The following is a 24025-nucleotide window of genomic DNA, read 5'->3' on the forward strand; positions in this document are numbered from 1 at the left end:
AGACTGGGATTTGGTTCTAGGTCTCTTTCTCGTTGGATGCAATTCAGCTGAAGAACCCAACAAGTGGGAGAAATTTGCTAAGTTGTTCTCCAGCACCACTAGCCTATTAAATATCACCTCTTATGTTTTGTGGGAAGAATAACAGAAATAAAAAGAAAAAGAAATAAAAAACAGGGGGCAAAGGCCCTACCTTAGTTACTTTTATACGTTGTAAGGATCTGTTCATTCAGTGGTAATCTGATTGGAATTCAGAGATGAAAAGAACCTGTCTCCTTAAGTGCTGAATCCCTGGGGAGTTTGGCAGGTGCCCCATTCTTCCTTTAAAAAAAATAAAGAGCAGAGGGAATGTGTGATATTTATCCAGACAGCCTTTATGCAAAGTAGAAAATAAATGGATATAGGTAATTAAGTATATACGTATATGCAGATGAATTGTATGGGGAGACTAGTGTACTGAGAAGTAAGTTGTGTTGCAGATGCATCTCCCCAGTGAAAATAGGACTCCCATTGAAACATGAAAAAATTCTTGTCTACTATGCTACATTTTCTACCTTTGCCTTTACCTACAGTGTCATGATACATTTAAATAGCAGAAAATTTATATTGTAACTGTCGATAAGGGATTATACCACTGATAATTTGGGGAAAAAATGTCAGGAGGGGGGAAGAGGAAGGGAGGAAGGGGAGGAAGAAGGAAGAACATGTGTACCTACAAAACTGTATCATTTTAAATGATAAACATGCTTAAAAAACATAAACAATAAAATGCAACTGGGAGAATGGTTTTTGGTCCAGCTTTTCCTTGATTTCATAGAGTTGGCAGAATGCCAAGAGATGTTGGCAGCCAAGAGAACCTTCTGTGCTCCCCCTGAGATGGAAGAGCACAGATAGGGCAGTGAGCACATGACAAGTCAGACAGAAATCCTGGCCTCAGAACCCCTTCCCTCCTCCAAGTCTCCCAGTCCCGTCCCCACGTCAGCACCAGGCCACCTTTCAGGACCATTTCTAGGATTGTAAGTGAAATATTGTTCTCCTTAAAGATCAGCCAACAGATTGTATAAGCTTCAAAACCCTTGGTTTGTATTTTGGCCTGTACCATGCCAGGGTGAACGTCCTATGACGGTGAGCTCCTGGCTTAAGGCATTTTGGTTTATCCCAAATCCAACAGTTACCCAAATAACTGGAAACTCACAGATTTACAGAACAAAGACTTCCTTATAAAAGTCTTCAGTTGGGGGCAGGTGCTGGAAGCTACCTTTCTTAGGTGACTCCTGTGTGCTATGTACTCTGAGATCTGACGCCTTGATGGTGAAGGCCTGGATTGTCTATCTTGCTCGGTGTTTCGGGAGGGGAGAAGCAGAGGAGCTGTGGGAAGGACCGTCTCCCCTGTCAGCATTCTGCAGTCCCACTGCCTGTTTAGACATTCTAAACCCAAGTCGTAGGTAAGGCGGCAAACATAAATCAAAAGAATTGTAATTAAGACAGGAGATTTTTTTTTAAGTGGACATGAAATACATTAGCTTTGCTAGATTTTATGTATTTTTAAGTTAAAAGCTTATCAAAACTTTAAGAAATGTGCTCTAGGAAAATAAGACTACACATTTTTGTTGTAATTGCTAAAATGTGTGGAAATACTGGTCAGGTTTTATGGGACCCTAGGGGGAGACATTGTTTCTTGAAAGGGCAGGAATTCTCAAAGAGGAGGTCGGATCATCTGTTTCAGAATCTCTAGGTGTGGACCTGGACTGTTTGAGGAAAGCTGGATTGTGAATCCCATTTTCTCCCACCCTCCTGTAAAACAAACTGTTAAAGGAAGATTGCAAATCTTGACCAGTAGGAATCAACAGAATATATAGTGTTAAAGTAGTGTGTGTGTGTGTGTGTGTGTGTGTGTGTGTATTCTGGGAGGGGTGCCCCAGATGAGAAAAATACCAAATTTGACAATTTGGAGAAAGAATCCTAGAGGAATTCAATATAGAATGTAAAAAGACAGGCTTATGACAGATAAAGGGATCTCTTAGATCAAAGAGATCCACGGCAGAAACGTGAATTTACTGTCAAAACAGCTCTGTGAGTTGCGGAGGTGCCTGGTGGGGCCAGCACGCAGCCCAGGAGGCTGGACATGCAGTTTTGCTGGGGAAGGGTGAGGCTGGTTTGGGGAGCAGGTTCTAGTCTCATTCCTGCTCTCGCATCCTGTGATTGGAATCATTACATGGAAATGTGGGGGAAATAAAGGCAAGTTAGACTTGTATTAACATTCAGCCTTAAGTACTTTATTCTTTGCTATTAAAACAGTAATTCAGGGCCCAGCGGCGTGGCCTAGTGACTAAAGTCCTCGCCTTGAACGCCCCGGGATCCCATATGGGCGCCGGTTCTAATCCCGGCAGCTCTACTTCCCATCCAGCTTCCTGCTTGTGGCCTGGGAAAGCAGTCGAGGATGGCCCAATGCATTGGGACCCTGCACCCGCGTGGGAGACCTGGAAGAGGTTCCAGGTTCCCGGCTTTGGATCGGCGTGCATCGGCCCGTTGCGCTCACTTGGGGAGTAAATCATCAGATGGAAGATCTTCCTCTCTGTCTCTCCTCCTCTGTATATATCTGGCTGTAATAAAATCAGTAAATCTTTAAAAAAAACCAGTAGTTCAGAACAATTTTCGCAGGGAGATGTCAGTTACCAGAGTCAGTGGAAGGTAGAATGGAATATTTTTGCTTTAACTTGAATTCTGCATGTACTGCTGGAGGAGAAAGAGGTGAAGGATGAGAAAATGGATAATAAAAATGTGAAGGATTTCCTATTAGTGGCTTAACAGAGAGGACCCACAGAGAAATATTTTCTGAGTGTTTCCTTCTTAAACCTTAACATCCTGTATTTCGGAAAGGGAGTGTAACTTAGCCATGTTAACATAGGGCTCAGAGCCTCTCCTGATTCAGTCTTCATTTACACCTTATTTGTTCAGTCTAAGAAGCAATAGGATGACTATTAGAGGATTTGTCCTTGCTGCGTTGACTGTTCTGTGAAGTTGGCTTCCTGGAGATTTCACACTAATACTAGTGGTTCTTGAATAAGATGCTCAGAAAAGAAGATGGGGTAAGGTTTTCTGCATTACTTCTAACTTTGTCCACATAACTTAAAGCACACACACACACACACACACACACACACACAGACACACACACACACACACAGACACACACACACACACACAGCCCCTGCAGCTGGCTGAAGCCTTTAAACACATTGAATTAGTGCTTGACAGTTTTGCATAAATGAAAGGTTGAAAGTGAGTAGTATGATTGTTTTCTTTGCTAGGAGATTTTAGTGTCTCTTAGTTTGAACAGATCATTGTAAGGTACCACCTTTGTGAAAATCCAAATAAAAACCTGATGGATGAGGTTAGGTGTGCCCTTTTTTTTTTGTAGAACATTTATTAGTTAGGATTGGCAGATGGCTCATCTTCTGTAGTTGTGTGTGTAATTATAAATTATGGTTTACATGCAGAAACTGTAAATACCAGTGTGTTAGGGCGACTGATGCTGGCCAGGAATTCAGTAAATAAGTACTTATATGGCTGATACAGCTTTGAAAATATATTTGAGATCATAGTTTTATATGAATAGACACATGAAAACTTTAAAATACGTATTATGTTTAAGGAGTTTGAGATAAATATTATAGTCAGTATTACGCCATTAATAATGTTGATACTCTGTTTTGGACAATTTGGAGGTGAGAGTTCCCTTGAATCAGTATATTTTCATGGTGTAATACTAGTTTCATCAGTTTTGAAAATTATTTTTTTCAGTGTTCTGATTCCACTGCTAAAATGACCCTGTTTACCAGCCTCATGGGGTACACATTCCTGGAGGAAGGAAAACTTGTGTATATCGTAACTGTAAACGAGCAGCACCTGCTGCCCTGAGTGCTGGCGGTGAGGGAAATTGGCCTGGCAGTGGGGCGTGAGGACACTTTGGGGAAGTGAGGACTGACCTGAGAACCCCTGAAGCGGGTGGAAGGAAGGCTGCCTGAGCTGGAGTGCAGCAAGCAAGGACAAATGCCAGGTGAAGCTCGAGAAGGTGGGGTCCTCATGAGAGCCTGAGAAACCCAAGCAGGCTCCAAGTTGAGGGCAGGTATGAGCACTTCCCTTTACCGGTTTACTTGCCAAATGGCTGTAGCGACTAGGGCTGCATCAAGCTGAAGCCAGAAGCCAGAGACTTCATTTGGGTCTCTTACCTGGATGCTCTCAAATATTTGATCCATGCTCTGCTGCCTTCTGGGTGCATTGTTAAGAAACTGGATCAGAGGTAGAGTAACAAGGGCTTAAACTGGCACTTTGATGTGGTATACAGGCAACCCAAGTAATGGCTTCACCTGCTGTGCCTCAAACCCACCCTGTGAGCCTGATTGAAAGCCATTTGGGAAAGGATAATGGGGAAACAAGTAGTTCTCAAAACTGCCAGAAAGAATGGATCCAATGCACACAACTTGGGGTGGCTCAGTGGGAAGGACACATGGCTGAGATTCAGGTGCTTTGCACAGTTGACAGTGGCGATGTAAGAGCTTTCTTTTTAAATTTTTTTTATTTTCCTTGATATGGGTTTGTAAGTATAAGGATTACCCCATCCACTTCCCCTTCCTCCCTCTCCACTCTCCCGCTCCAACATTTCCCCCCGTATTATTACAGTAGTATACTCCAGTACAGCACTTTAGTACTTCAGTAACAGTCACAGTTCCAGCATTCTGCTTTTTCATGCTTTATCATGGCATTGTAGATATTGGTAATGATGGAAAATTTGTCAGATATACAGAGAGGAGGAGAGACAAAGAGGAACATCTTCCATCCTCTGATTGACATCGGCCAGAGCTGAGCTGATCTGTACCTAGGAGCCTGAAGCCTTTTCCAGGTCTCCCACATGGGTACAGGGTCTCAAAGCTTTGGGCCATCCTCAACTGCTTTCCCAGGCCATAAGCAGGGAGCTGGTTGGGGAGTAGGGCGGCCGGGCTTAGAACTGGGCACCCATATGTGATCCCGGCACGTTCAAGGTGAGGACTTTAGCCGCTAGGCTATATCACCGGATCCTGTCAAGGTATCTTTAACAATTTCATTAGGATTCCTCCTTTTATTCTGGATTAGAGATGTATACTGCAATTTATCTTCACTTCCTGATATGCTAGCCTCAAATATATGATTTATCTAGGATAATAATATCTAGATATGTAGATAAGTGTATCTAGATCTAGATGAATGTGGATAATAATATCTAGATGTATATACATGTTTACCTATGTATCTATTTGTTTTGTATTTTGCATGAAGGTTGTCTTACATATGATATTGTCTTTTGGAGATTGGCTTAATTCACTGAGCATAATTGTCTTTAGTTGGAACCATTTTGTTGCAAATGGTAGCATTTCATCCATTTTAATGGCTATGTAGTATTCCATGGAATAGATGCACTACAGTTTATTTATTCCTCCTTTGATGGACATCTGGATTATTTCCATGTCTTCACTATTATGGGTTGTGCTGTTATAAATATAGGGTTGAGATCATTTTCTCATATTCAGATTTCATTTCATTTGGATATATTCCCAGAAGTGGGATAGTTGTGTCATATGGTAAATCAATCTTCAGTTGTCATAGCAATCTTCATACTGACTTCCACTGTGACTGCACTAGTCTACACTCCCACCAACAATGGAATAAGTTATCTATTTCCCCAAATGCCCATCAGCAGGTGATGTAAGTAGTTCTCTGAATGTAGGCCAATCTCACTGGAGTTAGGTGGAACCTCAATGTGGTTTTCATTTGTATTTCCTGAATAACTAGCGAGTCTGAGCATTTTTAATGTCTATTAGCCATAGTTTGGAAAATGCTAGCTCATTTTCTTTGCGCATTTTTAAAAAAGATTTATTTATTTTATTACAAAGTCAGATATACACAGAGGAGAGACAGAGAGGAAGAGCTTCCGTCTGATGATTCACTCCTTAAGTGACCTCAATGACCGGTGTGCGCCGATCCGAAGCCGGGAACCTGGAACCTCTTTCCAGGTCTCCCACGCGGGTCCAGGGTCCCAAAGCTTTGGGCTGTCCTCGACTGCTTTCCCAGGCCACAAGCAGGGAGCTGGATGGGAAGTAGAGCTGCCGGGATTAGAACCGACGCCCATATGGGATCCCGGGGCGTTCAAGGCGAGGACTTTAGCCGCTAGGCCACGCCGCTGGGTCCATCTTTGCCCATTTCTTGTTTTGCTGTCATTGAGTTTTTGAATCTGTTTGTAAGTCCTAGATATTAGTCCCCTATCTGTTGTGTAGTGTGTGAAGATTTTTCTCCCATTCTGTTGATTGCTTCTTTGTCTTATTGGAAGCATTTTGATCTATTGTTCTTTTAGTCTCTGATTTATTTCCTTCCTTATTTTGATTATTTATTTTTTTCTGTTAATATTGTTGTTATTTTGCTGTTTTCTTAACTCCTTCAGAGGTATGGTTAGCCCATTTACCTTGAACTTTTCTAGTTTCTTGATGTAGGCACTAATTGCAATGAATTTTCCTGTTAGCACTGCCTTAACTGTGTCCCACTAGTTTAGGTTGACTTCTGCTTTTGTTTAAGTCAGATGGAGTTTTTCTGCTGTGAGTGAGAATGGATGGTTGGAGGTTTGAGAAAAATAAGGGCCATGGGAGCACTGTACTGTGGAATGTGGAAGGATCAGTGGTCAAGGCACATGGTTGGAATATGGGGTAGAGTTGGGGAATGTTTGATTCCTTTGTAATTTCATGCTTATCTATTTCAGCCTCTTCTGGAGTATGACTTTCTCCAACAATGCACTGATTGTCCAAGGCTTGTCACTAAGTCAGTAGTTGGGCATATCTAGGTTTGGGGTTTTGCCAGCTCTTGGCAGTGGAAAGGGAATGTAGGTTGTTACTAAGTGTTAAAGAATTGATGGTTTGTAGGAGCTAAGCTGATTAAGGAATGAAGTAGGAAGGGCCTAATTGCTGGGGAAAAATCTGAGGTCAGTGGATTTGAGAATGTTTTAACACTGAGTAGTTGAAAGGAATGGGGCCTCCATTCAACAGAGAGTCCATTCAACCTGAGTGTCATTTTGGACACATAAACATAATGGGTAAGGGACAGTGGATATCTGTAAGTGGGGACAAAGTACCATTGTGACAAAGAAGGACTGCAGTTTCAGGGAGATGCTGAGCTATGTACATGCATGCAAGTTACTTAGGACTTCGTGGGCCAGGGCCAATGTCTTTGAATAGGAGGAAGCATTTCAGAGGTTAGAATGTGATACCAACCTGAAGAGGGAGAGGGAGGTATGAATGAAAGAGCCAGTAACGGTATAGGTGATGAAAAGGAGTGGAGAAATGAGGAACCTGAAGGGGACCTTGCGGGACAAAGAGGATGCTCTGGCCATGGTCAGCTCTAGACTCCAAGGTATTCAAGCTGAGGCAGCTAGTACCTGAAAGGGCTGCAGGAGAAGAGAGGTCCTCATACTGCACAGAGAAAGGCAAAGGATACAACAACTGTGGGAACCTTTCTGATGGGCTGCAACAACATGAGAATATGGGCTGGGAGCAGGCCTGGCTACACAAGTGGGTGGTACCTATCAGCCTAAGTGTGGGCTGGATAGTGGGGTCAGTTGTGTTGAACGAGGCTCCAATGCCCATTGATGTATTCAAGAACTAAATGGGATGTGGGACACACTGGACCAGTCTGCTGGACACACTGGACCAGTCTGCTGCACAAACTGGAAGCATAGGAACCAGGGTTAGGAGTGGGCCTGGTGCTCCAGCTAGGCTACAAGTCCCAATGGTGTGTGTGAGGGCTGAGTGAATAGTGGGCTGGGTTGGGCTGGGCCACAGGATCCATTGGTTTATGTAAGAGATGTAGCTGGAGACAGAAATGATCCAGCAATTGTAGCTATAAGTGTGTGCATAGGCAGATGTGGGTGACGGACTGAACAAGACCCTGTATTGACAATCACACACAAGAGACAAGTCTGGGATCACCTCAGACAAGGTTTTGTGGGGATCCTGCCAACTGAACTGCTGGACTTGGAACTCCAACTGTGGGGAGAACTGCAAGATCTGTGGACTGACTGTGGAGTGCATGTGTCAGAACTGGGCCTCCTCAGTGAGTAAGACGAAGCTGTTAATGGCATGCCCAGATGCACATGGAGGATATGACAGTGCACTGGGGCCTGCAAGGACATTTGGTACCATAGCAAAGGAAGGAGAGCAGAACAAATTGCTCAGCTACTCCAGCCAAGCATTGGCAGCAAGTATATGGGTGAATGGAGTCTCTAAAGTGGACTATGTCAGCCAGAGGTCCTTCGGAGGATTTTTTCATCCTTTGATCTATGAGATCGATGGCATTTCAGAACCCCTTAAGCGGAACCCTCAGAGCAGGCCTCCACATTGGTTGCCCTGGATGACATCAGGTGGCTGTTCCTCATCCCTGGGTACTGAGGCAGTTAAGTGGCTGGGTACAGCACCCTCCTTATCTCCCCCCGCTTACTCAAGATACAAGAAAAAGAAAATTTGGAAACAATGGTCTCACCCACTTTCCCCTAATTTGACCCTTTCCATCCTGATCATCATCCTGTAAACATCATCAAAAATAAAAATAAATTTAAAAATTTATTTTTTTTGGAAATGCAGATATACAGAGAAAAGGAGATACAGAGAGAAAGATCTTCTGTCTGTTGGTTCACTCCTTAAGTGGCTGCAATGGCCAGAGCTGAGCTGATCCGAGCCTAGGAGCCAGCAACTTCTTCTGGGTCTCCCATACAGGCGCATTGTGCCAAGGCTTTGGGCTGTCCTTCACTGCTTTCCCAGGTCACAAGCAGGGAGCTGGAGGGGAAGTGGAGCAGCTGCAATACTAACTGGTGCCCATATGGGATCTTGGTATATGCAAAGTGAGGACTTTATCCTCTAGGCTATTGCACTGGATGCAATGGAAGGTGCTTTTTTAAAGCACTGAGCTCTCCCTCTTCATGTTGTTACCCCAAGTTTGGTCCACTTGTGCCCTTTTGCGTAATGGCAGAGTAAGTTCCTTCTTTGACTTTTTTTTGCGTGGCAGTTCTTTAAATGTTTGAAGAATGCTCTTAAGTCTTTTCTAAGAAATCTTGTTCACAAGCTAACATTATTCAGCCCTTTCACTCTTCATGATACGAAGCAATTTCCAAAATCATCATCATCTTTGATATGGGATTAATTTAGAGTACAATGGGACTGATAATTTATCTTGATGCAGTGGTTTGCTTCCACCCTATCTGGTTATAAATGAACCTGATTTTTTTTTAAGTTTTTGTATGTGTTTACTATCTTCGTTATACTTTTGTGTGTTGCTGATTTGTGTCCCTGAACAATTCTAAGGTTTTTCTGTGCATGTGGTACTAAATCCCATAATTGGTGATTGCTTTTTAAAGTTTATCCCTATCCTGTATTATTATTTGCTTTTTGTGACTGGGATTCATTGTTTCATCTAATGAGGATAATTTTCAAATATTCAGTTCAATATATTAACTAGTTTTTCCCAGCCTGTGTGATATGCAGATTAATTAAACATGTAAATATTTACAGAAACAGGAATAAGAAGAGAGAAGCTTATAAAAACCCAAGAGGCAGATCTCCTGTTGACTTTTCAGCTGGCACTGGGTTATCTGGTCATGTTATCTAGCCACATCTTTCTTGCAGAGTTCAGGGGCTACCATGAAACACTTTCAGGCTTTTGCTGGAGTCAAGTGGCCTTTTGTTTGGTACTCTGTAATCTCCCACAGCTTATCAACCAGGTGTTTGTGGGAGGGAGGTGCAGGAAGATGTCAATGATGGCAGGACTGTTTTAAGTTGGAAGATGGGGAAATGTTGAATTTGGCGGGGTCATTTGCTGAGACAGAGACGCACAAAAGAACTTTGGGGTTACACTCTGCTTGGACCAGGCACAGCGTGCAGAGCTTCCAGGATGCCCACACGGAGTCATTGAGAAGTTACTGCTCATCCAAGACTGGTATGCCAAGGGAAGTGGATATAGTTGCTAATGCCATGAGCAACGTTGAGGCTACAGGGTGCAGGGAGGATGTGAGAGTGGGACAGCTAGTAAGCATTGCCAAAGTGAGGCATGCCTGATGACCTGAATTTTGTTGGTGAAATGGGGGAAAAGCCTCTTCTGTTACAAGATGAGAGCATGGAGATCTGAAAACAGGGACTAATTGGAATCAAGGTAGGAAGTAAGAAATGGGTAGAAAAGGGAATGCTGAGGGAGAGTGGGGTATCCTTCCAGCTTCTTACTTATTTTTTTTTTTGAAGATTTATTTATTTTTATTGCAAAGTCAGATATGCAGAGAGAGGAGAAACAGAGAGAAAAATCCTCCATGTGATGATTCACTCCCCAAGTGACCACAACGGCTAGTGCTGCGCCGATCCAAAGCCAAGAGCCAGGAGCTCTTCCAGGTCTCCCACATGGGTGCAGGGTCTCAAGGCTTTGGGTCATCCTTGACTGCTTTCCCAGGCCACAAGCAGGGAGCTGGATGGGAAGCAGGACTGCATGGGATCCCAGCGTGTTCAAGGCGAGGACCCTAGCCACTAGGCCACTGCGCCGGGCCTCTTACTTCCTACTTTCTTACTGCTCTTAAAGACAGCACACAGACCTTTCTCACCCTGTCTTTAGGGTTTTTCCCTCCTAACCACTGCAGTGTGATTCTTACAGACAAGTCCTTTCATAATGTGAAGGGATGGGTTGTGCTCATGGATAAGTGGTGCTGATGATTACAACATATACCCTAAGGAATCCCTGTCCTTCCGAGGGAATAAAAAACAGGGGGAAATGACAGTGATCATCCTGAGAGGGAAGGAATTTGCTGATGGAACTGAATCTTTAGGCCTTTAGCCTCAAAAGGGTCTTGTTGGGGCCTTGGTGGAAGTGGTAGCTTCTTGGTTCACCTTGAAAACCTTTGGAGGCCCCTAATGGTTGATATGTTTTCTCTGCTGGTTTTTTATCCCTTGGGGAGCAAGGAGTGTCCCTTCAGCACCCTGAGTGTTCTGGTCTGGGTGGTGAAGACTGCTTTCCTGGTTTCTCTTACTGTAAGCGTGCTTCTGTGTTTGTATTGTGAGAGTCAGGTTAGTGCCTGGCACGAGGTAGGCAAATGACAGATGTTGGCTAAACTCTTGGTGCAGTGAAGGCTGAATCAGCCCTGGCCCTGCCATTTCCAGTGCCCTACATCTGTGAGGTCTGCCAGGAGAGATGGGCTTTCACAGCTGGTGCTCGAGAGGAGCACTTGAGAGCTTTTCATTTTCTTCCCTACTTAAAATGAACTTTAGCTCCCAGTTATATAAACCATGTTGGGGGAATCAGAGAGATGATTGAATTCAGCAGGTTTCTAGAAGAGTTTCTTTCGGGGCTACAATTCCTGTGAATTCACATGGACTAATTATATTGTAGACTTCATGTCTGGATACTTGTAAATTTTCCCAGAAATATTCAGCTGCTTTCCACCCCTTACTCCCCCACCACAGAAGAACAGCATTCTAGACTTCTTCCAGCTACTAGCTCCATATACATGGGAGTGCATGAAGTGGGTCTAATGGTTTTCCGCTTGTACTTGGTATCACAATACTTAATCATACCCAAACTCTCCAGGGCCTTTGTCAGTGTTAGCAATAAACACCATTTGGTTTTACCCATTGGTACCGTTTCATGGCCTGATTCAAGCACCTGAAGTGAACTGGGACAGTTGATTTCTACCGGAAGGCTTGGTTTTCTGGGGGAAGTTTCTGGGAAAAAAAAAAATCTGTAGATCAGGTCCTGGATTTGGCGTGACTGATTAAGCAAGCAGCTGCTTATTAAGAAGCAAAAGCTGGGAGCAGAACAATTTAATTAGCTTCTGTCTCTCGACTCTTTAATAGAAACCACAGCATGACTATATGGAGGTCTTTATTTCGTTTCGAATGGATCATTTTAGCAAAGGGAGAATTTTCAACATCCACCCCAAAGACAAAACTGAGAGAGAACAAGCCTGTTGAAAATATTAAATGTTCATTCAGTCTAACAAATCCTGGATTTTTCAGTAATAAGTTTCTTGATGGACAAACTGAGTGCTTTTTGATGTATTAATGATTCATCAATTAGATGATGTTATATGGCACAAATAAGTTTTATGTTACTTTTCAACAAACATTCAGGACAGAATTGCTCATTGTTGATACTGACTTTTAAGCAGAACCGGTGCCGGTGCCCTGCTCTGGGCTGGCAGGGAGAAGTGTCAGACTCGCAGGACCAGCTGTCTTCACACCAAGGGTCGGCTTTTTGCTGCTTTCCATGCCTTCGCTCTATCCATGTTCAGTTATCTGTCCACCTGGCCCTCAGGGCCCTATTTGCTTTCATCTTGCAAAAAACATCTTCCCCTTTACATCTCATTTAGTGAATTATAATGAAGCTGTGTCCAAAACTGAGTTTTATGTAATGTTTGGTTATTATTAAACCTAGACTAAAAGGACACAAATGAAAATTTTTTCCAATGCTCAGTAAATAAACATTTTTTTAAAGGAAATAAAGTTCATGGACTCCCACAGATAAGAATTGCAACATCAATAGTTTTTACCAAGCACATACACTACAAAAAAACAAATGAAGAAAGAATTCATTACAAGGAATTCTGTTAGAAGGGGCTTGGTGGGAGGCCGGTTCTTGTTAGGATTCCCTGGCTGTGAGTGAGAGTGGGGTTATTCCTGGGCAGTAATGACATGGCTTTTCTCTAGTAGATTGCCTTTATAGGTGACTTTATCTCTTTCTGGTAGGCATCTGGAAATGGGTATTGATTCATTTTCTTTTCATCTGAGGATCAACTATAGCAAAGTTGAAGCCATAGAAAGGCTATGTTTGCTGGATGCAAACAGATGTTTTAGTGTCTTTATGTGGTCTGTGTTTTGTGAAGATTTTTAGGAGCCAATGAGACAGAAGGCATCTTTAAGTGTATGTGTGCATGTCATTATGCATAGTAAGTGTATGCATGTTATTTATTGTTCAATCTTCTAACTCTGTGCTTAAGACTGGAAGCTCTATTATAAAAACTAATTTCTTTTCCAGGTTCATCATCTTCTTTTTTTCCTTCATGAGATTCACAGCCATGAAGACTTTGTGCTACAAGGATAGGTTTAATTGATGACCATTGTTTTTATTTTAAAGTTAAATTTTGATTTAAGTGATATCAGTGACATGGCTCTGCCACTTTAAATTTTCTGCCACTTTAAATTTTCTTAAATTAATAAAAGTTATCTTAAAGATTTTTATTTAGAGCCCTGCACGGTAGCCTGGTGGCGAAAGTCCTCGCCTTCCATGAGCTGGGATCCCCTATTGGCACTGCTTCGTATCCCGGCTGTTCCACTTCCCTTCCAGCTCCGTGCTTGTGGCCTGGGAAAGCAGTGGAGAATGGCCCAAAGCCTTGAAACCCTGCACCCATGTGGATGGGACACCTGGAAAAAGCTCCTGGCTCTTGGCTTCAGATTGGCTCAGCTCAGGCCATTTTGGCCACCGAGGGAGTGAACCAGCGAATGGAAGATCTTTCTCTCTGTTTCTTCTCTCTCTGTAAAATCTGACTTTTCAATAAAAAGAAAATGAATCTTTAAAAAACAAAATTTTTATTTATTTACTTGAAAGAGTTACAGAGAGGAGAGACAGAGAGATCATTCATTCTCAAATGGCTCTAACAGCCTGCGACTGGCCCAGGGACAGGGCACAGGCAGGAGTCCGGAGTTGGGGCTCCCAGGTGAGTACAGGGACACAGCACTGGGGCCATCTTCTGCTGCTTTCCCAGGTGCTCCAACAGGGAGCTGGACTGGAAATGGAGCATCTTGACATTCCCATTTGGGGCACTAGCATTACAGCTAGTGGTTTTTCTTGCTACACCACAGTGCTAACCCCTGATTCTGTTTTAAATTTTAAGTTGTTTCCTGTGTCTATAATGTTAGTTTTTGCTGTGTAACTTTTGTTTTGTGATTCTGGCAATGTTGTGCTCTAATATTTGGCTGTGTTTCTTAGAAGTTATTAAAGCAATTTACAGTGAGGGAATTGAGGCATAGCGAAATCAGGTGATTTATCTTAAATATAATTGAAATATTTTGAGAGCATACTTTGGTTTAGGACTTAAAATTTCTCAACAATAAAATCTAAGACTTGGATAGCTTTGAATATCATACTGTTAAAAAACTTGAAATTTATGGGAATCTTTAGATAGGTTTATCCTTTTAAGTACAAAGAGAAAGCACATGACAAATAGATGTTAAAGAAACAAAAGGCTTAAAAATTGTAGTTTCTTTGTATTCTTAAATTTGTGCCAAATTAAAAGTATAAGTACATAATCTTCAATATTAAAATGTTATGTAAAAAGGTGTTATGTGAAATCTAATCAATATTTCTTTTTAACAGGCTGAAATATGGATTCCAGGCACAAACAGATCATCAGTATTTTTTGTACCAGCTTCTTCACCTTCCAGCTTCTTTTCCACTTTGTAAGCTATTGGTTTTCAGCAAAAATTTCCTCGGGTTTTAATAGTCTCAGCTTTGAAAAGAAGATTGAATGGAACTCAAGGTAAAGTGTATGAACATGTAATTGACTAGTCTGAGAAAAACTTGTAATGATGTAAAATTACTTTAGAATGATTTTTAAAAAGTCTTTCATTTTGACTTAATGAAATTCAAGATCACACATTTCATTTGACCTTAGGAATGAAAGGAGATACAAGTAGGTAGATCTCATACAGGAACGTTTTAAGAATTCTATTGAAAGACTCTGAGAAAAATATATTTTTCTGTGAAAATGTGGAAAATTAAATAGACCCTGGCTGACTGTGGAAGAGCACTATTTTGCATTCTTCTCTGAAATATTTCTGCTAAAAAATATATTCTTTGGAAATAATGTGAAGAGAAGCTTTGTTGGACTTGTGTAATTTATGTATAGGATTGGCTGGCTTAGTTAGACTTTGGCAGTTTCGTTTACCAGAGAACCTAGTATACAATCAGCACATGTACGTCTCCTATAATTAAGAGCCCTTCAGAATGGATGCATTTGTTATGTAATTTCAGAGTAAATGTTGCTCTTTAGATTTTTTTTTTAACAAAAAATGAGTGTGAAAAAATTACATCTGTCCAGGTATATAAGTTGGCTGTAAATTGGTGCAGGATTTTTGTGTGTGTGTGTGTGTGTGTTTGTTATTCTCCTACGATTTCAGACACAAAGTGACTCTGATGACTACTTCATTTGCTCTAGAACATTTCATGTGCTAAGCACTACAGCAGCCATGATGAGTACTTCTTTGTTGTTAGTTGAAACTAATGCTAGCTGGGAAGTACCTTCAGCAAGTCTTGAAATGGCATGTGTTTTTCTAAATTAAAATCTTTTAAAATTCAAGAACCTCTGACAGTGTCTTATTTGAACATAGTCACTAAAAAAGGTATATCTGTTTATTCAGTTGAAAGACAGAGTGACAGAAAGAGGAACCAGGACTGGAAGATAGAAAGATTGAGCATGTGTGTGTGTGTGTGTGTGAGAGAGAGAGAGAGAGAGAGGAGAGAAAATGAGATGTCACGATCTTCCATCCTGGGGTTCACTCCCCAAGCAGATATCTATTTGAAAAAGGACTAACAGTGTAAGAGTCATTCTGTTATTCAGATGGCACTGTCTTTGTCTCTGGAATTTACTTTTGACCTCACGCAGTTTACACATGACTTTGAGGTGGAGTGTGCAAAGAAGGGAAAGCATCAGGCTGTGTTTTGGATGTGTATGCACTTCTTCAAGTGTGGCATCCAGCAAACATGCAAATCAATACAACATTCCGGGTTCTTCCTAAAAATCAGGAAATGGTCTCTGACAGTGCTTGGTCCAAGCCACCTAGGGAAACATCAGGAGAAAAAATACTGGAAAACACTCATGTGAGATATAAGTTTATTTATAAGTAAGAATGTTTACTTAATTGTTGTTTATTGTGACAACAGAGATATAGGTATTATTTGCATATAATTAAAAGTTTGAAATTATGTCCACTTGTTTAATAATGGCATAGGAAGTCCCGACAATACTGAAGTATTCCTAATTGTTAAGTTCATTTCTCCAAAATTTGACTCTCTTTGGGCAACTTAGGAGTGATTAAATCAGTAGCCTTCCAAAATGCTTATAATTTTCTTCATATCATCTTTTCATATACACGAGCATTTATTTTTAAGCCCTTTGATAAATATTGAACTATTTTTGTAGCTGTTTAGAAAAGATCTATTTGTTCAAAAGATAGAATGCTAGAAAAAAGAGATCTCCTGTCCACTGGTTCACACCCAGATGTCTACAATAGCCAGGTCTTGACTAGGCTGCCGGGAACTCCACCTGGATTCCCACTTGGTTGGCAGGGACTCAAGTATTTGTACCATAATCGCTGCTTTCCAGGGCATTAGGGAGCTGGGTTAGAGGTGGGCTAACTGGGATAGGAACTGACACTCAATATGGTATGTGAACATTGCCAGTAGTGGTTTAACCTATTACACTAAGATACCTACTCATTGGGTAGCATTTTGATGTTTCCTTTTCATATTAAGAGGCTTTTGAAATTATACATTAAATGTATGAATATAGGATGTTTCCTTTTTCTACTCATTATAAAGGGAGCTGTTGGCCTGGGCAAAGTAACATCAAACTTATCTATAAATCAATATCATTTCTGTCAGCTGAGGGCTTAGAATCTTTCCAATATACTCTAAGATCCCAACAGAGAAGGTACTTTGAGGTGTGATTATCAAAGATAATTATTTTTCCACAGGGAAATTTATATTTTGTGGCTGAAAACACTAAAACAGGTTGGTTAAAGAGGTTATATCTTTCACATTTTTTATTATATTTTTTACAATCGTTACATAGTTAATTAGGGTAAAGAGGTTCATGGGCTATAGGAAAGTGGATAAGACTATTATTTCCATATTGTTTCCTTCATGTATTTGAGGTAAAGGGGGATATTGAGGGAGAAGCCCCACCCAGTTTCCCACCCACCCCAGGTCCCTGATGTGGTGCATGCTCTGAGATACTTGCTCAAGTGGTTTTGATAGTTCACCAGTTATGAATTGCTGCCAGTCTCGCCACACCAAGCACGATGAGGTCGTTGAAGAATCCACTGATTGACATAGTCCATCTTAGAGTCTCCATTTACCCAGTATTTCGCTACCAACATATAGCTGAGGTGGTGGATTGACTTGTTCTGTCTTCTGTCTTTTCTTGGTTAGGGTTCTGAGTCTGACAGTTCAACTGGGGAGATCCCCAAAGAAATTTTGTCTGAGGTGTTCCCAGACCAGAATCTTGTTTGTACTAGCAAACACAGGGCCCGGCACAGTCCATCACCACGATCAGCTGGTGGTTGCAATTGCTGGGTTGGTTCTGTTTCCATCCCTGTCTTCCACTGGAACTAGTGGGTGTTGCAGTCCAGGCTGCTTCTGCCCAGCACATACTCAGCCCTCACATAAACCAGTGGGAGCTGCAGCCCAGTCAGAGCAACCCACAATAACCCCACCAGGCCCGCCCCCTACCCTGGTTTGCCAGTATGTACAGCAGACTAGTCCAGTCTATCCCACATCCCATTTGGCTCTCGTACATGTTGTTGGGTATTGAAGCTTAGTTCCATCTAACCAGCTCAACTATCCAGCCCTCACGGATGTTGAGTGCCTCTCTGTCTAGCCATTCCTGCCCCTCTTCTAGTTTCCTTGCCCTAAAGTGATAGTGGCAATCCAAGAGGGAGGAGCCTACTATTTCCCTCCCAGGCCACTCTCTCTCCCGGATTATGCACTCACCAGGTGGTTCTGTAGTTTGACTTGACAGAATTAGCCTCCAGTGCCAGCTTCTGCCAGCTGATGCTGCGGCTAAGCCCAAACAACCGTCACCCACTCTAATTGTAGTTTGCACTAGTAGGAATAATCAGCCCAGCCTGGCTTTTCCCTGATCTGGTCCACATGAGGCTCACAGGTATTGTAGCCCTGTCTAGTCTGGACTACCCCCAACCCAGCTCACGTTCTCCAGTGGGAGTAGCTGTCCAGCAAGGTAACCCCCCTGCTTATTCCCCCTGCCGGCTCTGCCCCCTCCATTCCTGGTTCTCACAGTGCTGTTGGGCGCTGCAGTCACATCTGGTACAGGCAACCTCACCTTGGCATTCCGTATTGTGGACTGGTTTTTGTCGCAACCCAACCTGGCTCAACCCACACTCTGTTCTGGTGCTCGGATTTGCCAGTGGATGACATGAACTGATTCAGCCTGGTCTGTCCCCGACCCATGCCAAATGTATGCCAGTGGGACACTTTCCATGGCCTGTTCTGGGCTGTTATCTATCATGCTTCTTGTGCTTACTTACAGGGACTATGTCCTGCCAGAGGAGTTGCCCAGGCTCCTCCATCAGAACCCCTCCCAGTGCCAGATTTCACGCATACCAGGAGGTCCATGAGCCAGCCCTACTCAGTTCACCTCCTGTCCTACTAGGAACAGTGGCTTTTTCCTGACTGGCCTTCAACCCAAGCTGGTACTTGCTGTTGGATGTTTCAGCCCAGCCACGGCTCGTCCACACCCACATACAGCTCACATATGGTTCAATAGGGGTTGAGACCTAGCCTAGTCCATCCCACTTCTACCCTGGTCCTCTGGGACACCAGAAGGTGTTGGTGTCTGGCCCACCTTGGTGCGTCCAGTCCCAGTCCACACTTGTGCCAAGGGAGATTAACTGTTTCCTGGTCAGAACACAGCCCCCATTCCAGCCCACGCGCCCCTTGGTGGGAACCTCAACCCAGTTAGGGTGTCCCCTTAGCTCCCCAGCTGGGCCTTGTTCCCAGCCATAGATCACGCACCTGCCCATGGTTGCTCTGACTCAGCTTGGCTCAGCCCCTCACCTGTCCCGGTCTCTGCCTTAGACACTGTGACTTAGTGTCCCTGGCTCACGCAGACCAGTAAGTGCAAGAGCCTAGCTCGGCATGACCTGTGCTCCATCCTGGTTTCTAATTTTGCTTGTAGGCTAAGGTTTGCTCAGTCCTGCCCTGTACATCCCGTTCCATTACCAATTCACACATTAGCCAGCTGTTGGAGCTACTTTGCCCAGCTTGTCCGACCCCCAGGTCTGGACCACATGATTACCAGTGGGAGCTATGACTCACCAGGGGAGTTTCCCAAGTTCCTCCACTTGATCCACTTCCAGACCCAGTTCTCATACATGCCACTGGGTTTTAGGCCAGTGCCTGGCACAGTCTGGCCTTCCATTTGGCCTTGTATGACCAAGTGATTGTTGCAGCCTGGCCCACCCCACACCCTATTCAGGATGTACATTTGGGTGCTGCTGCCTTGACAAGTCCAGACTGTTGTGGGTTCCTTTACCTGTGATTGATGGCAGGCTCCTAGGTCACACCTAGCTTAGTCCATTACTGCCCCTACTCTTAAGCTGACCAGTGGGGCTAGAATTTCCGCAGGGTTTGGCCCACACATCCTCCACAGAATCTACCCCCTGATATGCTTCTCGAGTGCTAGTTAATGTCATGGCCCTGCCTACTGTGACCCCTCTGCTGATCCATCATCATACCAGGTAATAGGATATCCTGCTGGACAAGCCCCGAGCCTTAGCTTTTGCATGGACTGGTGTTCAGTGCTCAGCATTGTTCAGTAATTGCAAGTTCTTCAAAGGAAGAGTTACTGTCATTGGGAATCCTTAGGATTAATTCCCATCCCAGAAGCACTGTGGGTTCAACCTGGAGCAACCTAAGCAGCGATTCAAAGAACCAAAACCCCAGAGCTTCCCAGCCGGGTGTCCAGCAGGTGGAGTCTGGTGCCAAATGGCGCACAGGCTGCCCCAGGAACAGCTCACCATGCGCATGTGGTGGCTGGCATCTGGGATCCAGGCATGAGATGCCCCGTCCACTGCCCACCCACAGCCGAGAGGCTGCAGGAAGTTTAAACCCTCAGGCCCAAGGTCACGCCCCTCCCCAATCCCGTCCACCTGCCTGGGGTGGGGGGTGGGGGAGGCCTGCCTAGCCCAGCCCTGGAGACTTCCCCCTCAGTGTGCTTACCCCAAACGGAGTAGCTCTCTGGAGCCCAGGCAGGCCTGGGGACAGCTCAACATGTGCACGTGGTGGCTGGTGTCTGGGATCCATATCTTTTCCTTCTATAAAATTTTTGGCTGACAACAGAAATCTGTGGGCATGATTAAGACATAGTGTTTTGTATCATATCAAGATATTTACATTTTTAACCTGCTGTGCTCAATTGGAATATAGGTAAGCTTGGTATGAAATTACCAGAGATTTAAATCATATACGTTGAGTGAATTATTTACCCCTCAAAAAGTTCCTTTTGTATTACAAAGAATTCTTTGTCAATGCCTTTCAATCACTGAGAATCTTTGTACACTTACAATATGATTTGATTTATCACATTTTATCTATGTAGAAACACATCACTTACTAGGTCAAGCATGTTCACTTTTCATGTTACAGTGAAAATTTCTATCAAGATTGATATTGATTGATGTATTTCAGTTATTTTTAAAGAGTTGGGATCATATCAGAAATTCATCAAACACCAATAATTTTTAGAGAGAATACTATTATTTATTCTAGTTAAGGGAGCAAAAAGACTTTGTAACTTGAAAACTCCTCAATAAAGCTTTCAGAAATCTAAAACTTTTGGGTTTTATTGTTAAGATAAAAAAAATTGTTGTGTTGCTAAATATGTTTGATAGTTCTTTATTTTAAAATGTGTGCATCTGTGTGAGAAGTGAGTGGGAAACAGAGAGCACATGCCATAAGAACCCTCCCACCTGCAGATTTTCTCCCCCCAATGCCTGGGTTAGTTTGCAGCTTGGAACCAGGAGCTCACTCTGAGCCCCAACACATGGGTAGCTGAAACAGCCATAACTGCCTTCCAGTCTGCTTTAGCAGGCTAGTGAGTCAAGAATCAGAGCTCTGTCAAATCCAGCTACTCTGATGTGGCACGTTGGTGTCCTCATAGTGAGAGCCAACCCCCACCCGTTTGTGTTTCTTTTCACAGCACATCATACAGCTTGGATATTGGCCAAGGCATGTTAGGTATGCATGTTGGGAGAAATTGCTATTTTTTTCTTCCAAACTTTATTCTTTCTATAAAAGAAAGTTAACATGTATCTTGTAACCAGTTAGTTTTCACGAGTGTTTCCTTGAAAATCAAAACTTCTGTATAAATGCAGTCTTTGATTTTTTTCTGTTTGGAACTGCTTATTTAAGAGTGATAAACAAGTCATGGTTACCTACGTCACAAATGTTAATGAGTATCAAGTGCAGTAATGCACACGGGTATGCCTTCAAACCACAAGTATATTAGGTAATCATACTGTGGTCATCTCTGATTGTGTGAAGGCTGGAGTTTGATAAGGCTGCTCGATTTGAACGTTGTTCCCAGCTGACTGGAGCAGGGAACCCAGCAGTGATGCAGTGAGCCAGAACAGAATGCAGGGTGGGGGCCTTGCAGCTACTAGCTCTCTGCCCAGAGCTCTGTCTACTGCTTCCTGTGTCCTGCTGCTTTAGAACTTTTCACCAACTGTCTACCAGTTCTCTAGCAGGAGTTTGTAGACTTGGACATCTTCCATATTAGTCATTGAAAAAGTAAATTTGTGATCCTTGGGTTTCTAAATAGCAAATTTGTATTACATTCTTAGATATATTCTACTTCTTTATTTAAATGTTTTAAACTATAATTTTTTTTCACAATGTCAAAAGTCTTGCAAGAATGAGTTACAGCCTATCGCAGAAACTCTAACATGTGTATGTGTATTTTGTTTTATTTCAGGGTAGTATCTACATGCCATTCTTTGGTGGTTGGGATTTTGGGCCTGTACATTTTCCTATTCGATGAGGTTAGCCAGGCCGATCCACTCTGGTAAGCTGTTTCCAAGCTGGTCAATTTGACTTATGTTTTGCTATTAATTATTAATGAGAACATCACTTTACTTTAAAACAGGAAATACATTTGTGATGCATACAAATGCTTATGTTCAGATTTATATTAGCCAAGTACACTAAAATGATTTATTTTAGATTTTAATGTAAATAGTAATGACCATTTTGCCTTAGAACTGTAATTATTTTCTACAACAAGGAGGGTATGATGACATAGCATTTATACAGCATTAGATATTATAACTGCTATATGAGCAAAAATGAAATCGTCAACTGGGACAACATGTGCTTAAGTAGATATTTTGTCTTCAAGCTTACAGTTGACCCATGGTTTGACATCAGAGAGATGAAATGAGAATTATAGATGCCCATGAATATTTGAAGCACTAATAGCAGCTATATCTGGCAGTAATAATGACAATTTGTAATACAATTCTTTCTGAAAGACTGAAATGTCATTACAGTGGCAGAAATCTTGCAAGTTGTATTTCCTGGCATCATATGAGAAAGCTTAGTTCAGCTTAGCTTGAGAAAAGGTGTGTTTTGAGAAAGCACTGCATTGGGATGATGATGATGTAGTTCTAAGCTGTGGATGGTAGTGGAGGTGGAGGTGGGAGTGAGGTGAGTGAGGAAATGTAACCATTGCTTTTGACTACCACCATTTGATTGTAAGGATATTATTTTTATTACATTAACAGGACATATTTCCAATAGAATTATACTGGTATTGATGCATTCCATTGGGAAAATTTTTCAAAGGTGAATCAATTTAGGAAATTGAATTCTTTTACTAGATTTTTTTTGTATTGTCTACCTAAATAATTTTTAGCTTTTCTTTTGTAAAAACTTCATTTTTTAAGTTTTATTAATATAATTTTCAACAGCACCAGTTCTTTGGGGAAGCAAATTCTAGGACAAAGGATTAATTCACTGGTCAGTTGTTGTTTCATCAAACTTAAGAAAACATGGTTTTTAGTATTTTTCATTTTCTTTTCTACCATGATATTCTACATCAATTTTCTTGGTCATTATCTGCAAATCAGAATGTGTGGATCTTTCCATTTGCAGTTTAGCTGTTACAGTTTCATTTTGTGTTGATTTCACAATTTGTTCACCTTATGAATCAAATATAAGACTGATCATATGAGTTTGTTCTTTGGAGCAAAGAGCACTAACAGGGCAACAGTCTAGGCTCATGATATGTGTAGGGGTCAGAACAGAGTGAAACTGCTCTGGGTATTTCCTAATTGTGTAATAATGGGCAAATTCCTTTAGTTCTCAGTAAGTGACAAAACAGAGTCCAGTTTGTTTGAATGTTGACTTGATGCTACAAATGGAAAATTCTGTACCATGAAACTTGGTCTTATCCACCAAATTATTCAAAATACTTTATAAAACATAAGCTATAGGTACAAGGTGTAAAGGAAACAAATGCTTTTTGTTTGAGACTTAGATCTTAATGCCAAGATTTCATAAATGCAAATATTTCAAGATCTGAAAAAGCAAAAATCTATACCTGTATCACTTCTATTTCCAAACATTTGCTAGAAAGAATGTTCAATTTATACTTAAAATCAAAGATGGGCTAGATCAGATAGTTGAGCCTCTGATTCAGAATACACCTTCATCAACCGCAACCACAGCCAACCAGCATCTGGAGTTCCATTAGAGTCCTTTGGCAGATGAATGTGAGTGTGAGACTAGATGTTTATAAATTTTGCTATCCTTTGGCAAAACCATCAAAAGTAAACGTTTGAGCTGAGATGTGTAAGAAACAATGGTTGTTCATGCAGCCAGAAGTATTCTCATAACCAGCATGATACTTTGTGGATCGACAGGCTTAGCACAAGTTGCAGCACTGGAGAGTTTGGCTTTCCTAAGGTGATGTGATTGCATTCGCACAGCAATTGTGCTGGGTCCTTGGGTATCTTCCAAGCCCATTGTAAATGCCACTTGTGTGTGGGAGATGCCTCAGTATGAAGCAAAGTAAACCCAAAGAGGCCCCTGGGTTTGGAGGTGCTGGGAAGAGATCTGAAGTGTTAGGTTTAGCCTGCCCTCTGGAGGTTGTCCCTAATGCTTGGGAGGTCCACAAGGGTTAGCT

General features: G+C 42.3%; 1 protein-coding gene across 1 annotated transcript in view; it reads left to right on the top strand.

Annotated features, from left to right (window-relative positions):
- The first annotated feature begins 14426 nt into the window (after window positions 1-14426).
- TLCD4 (TLC domain containing 4) overlaps window positions 14427-24025 on the top strand; it is a 39503-nt gene continuing 29904 nt past the window's right edge. The window contains exons 1-2 of the mRNA XM_004582030.3: window positions 14427-14581; window positions 21815-21904. Of these exons, the coding sequence (XP_004582087.1) occupies window positions 14427-14581; window positions 21815-21904 (245 nt within the window). The remainder of the gene's footprint in view (window positions 14582-21814; window positions 21905-24025) is intronic.

This window comes from Ochotona princeps, chromosome 2 (assembly GCF_030435755.1).
Source record: "Ochotona princeps isolate mOchPri1 chromosome 2, mOchPri1.hap1, whole genome shotgun sequence".
Lineage (NCBI taxonomy): Eukaryota > Metazoa > Chordata > Mammalia > Lagomorpha > Ochotonidae > Ochotona > Ochotona princeps.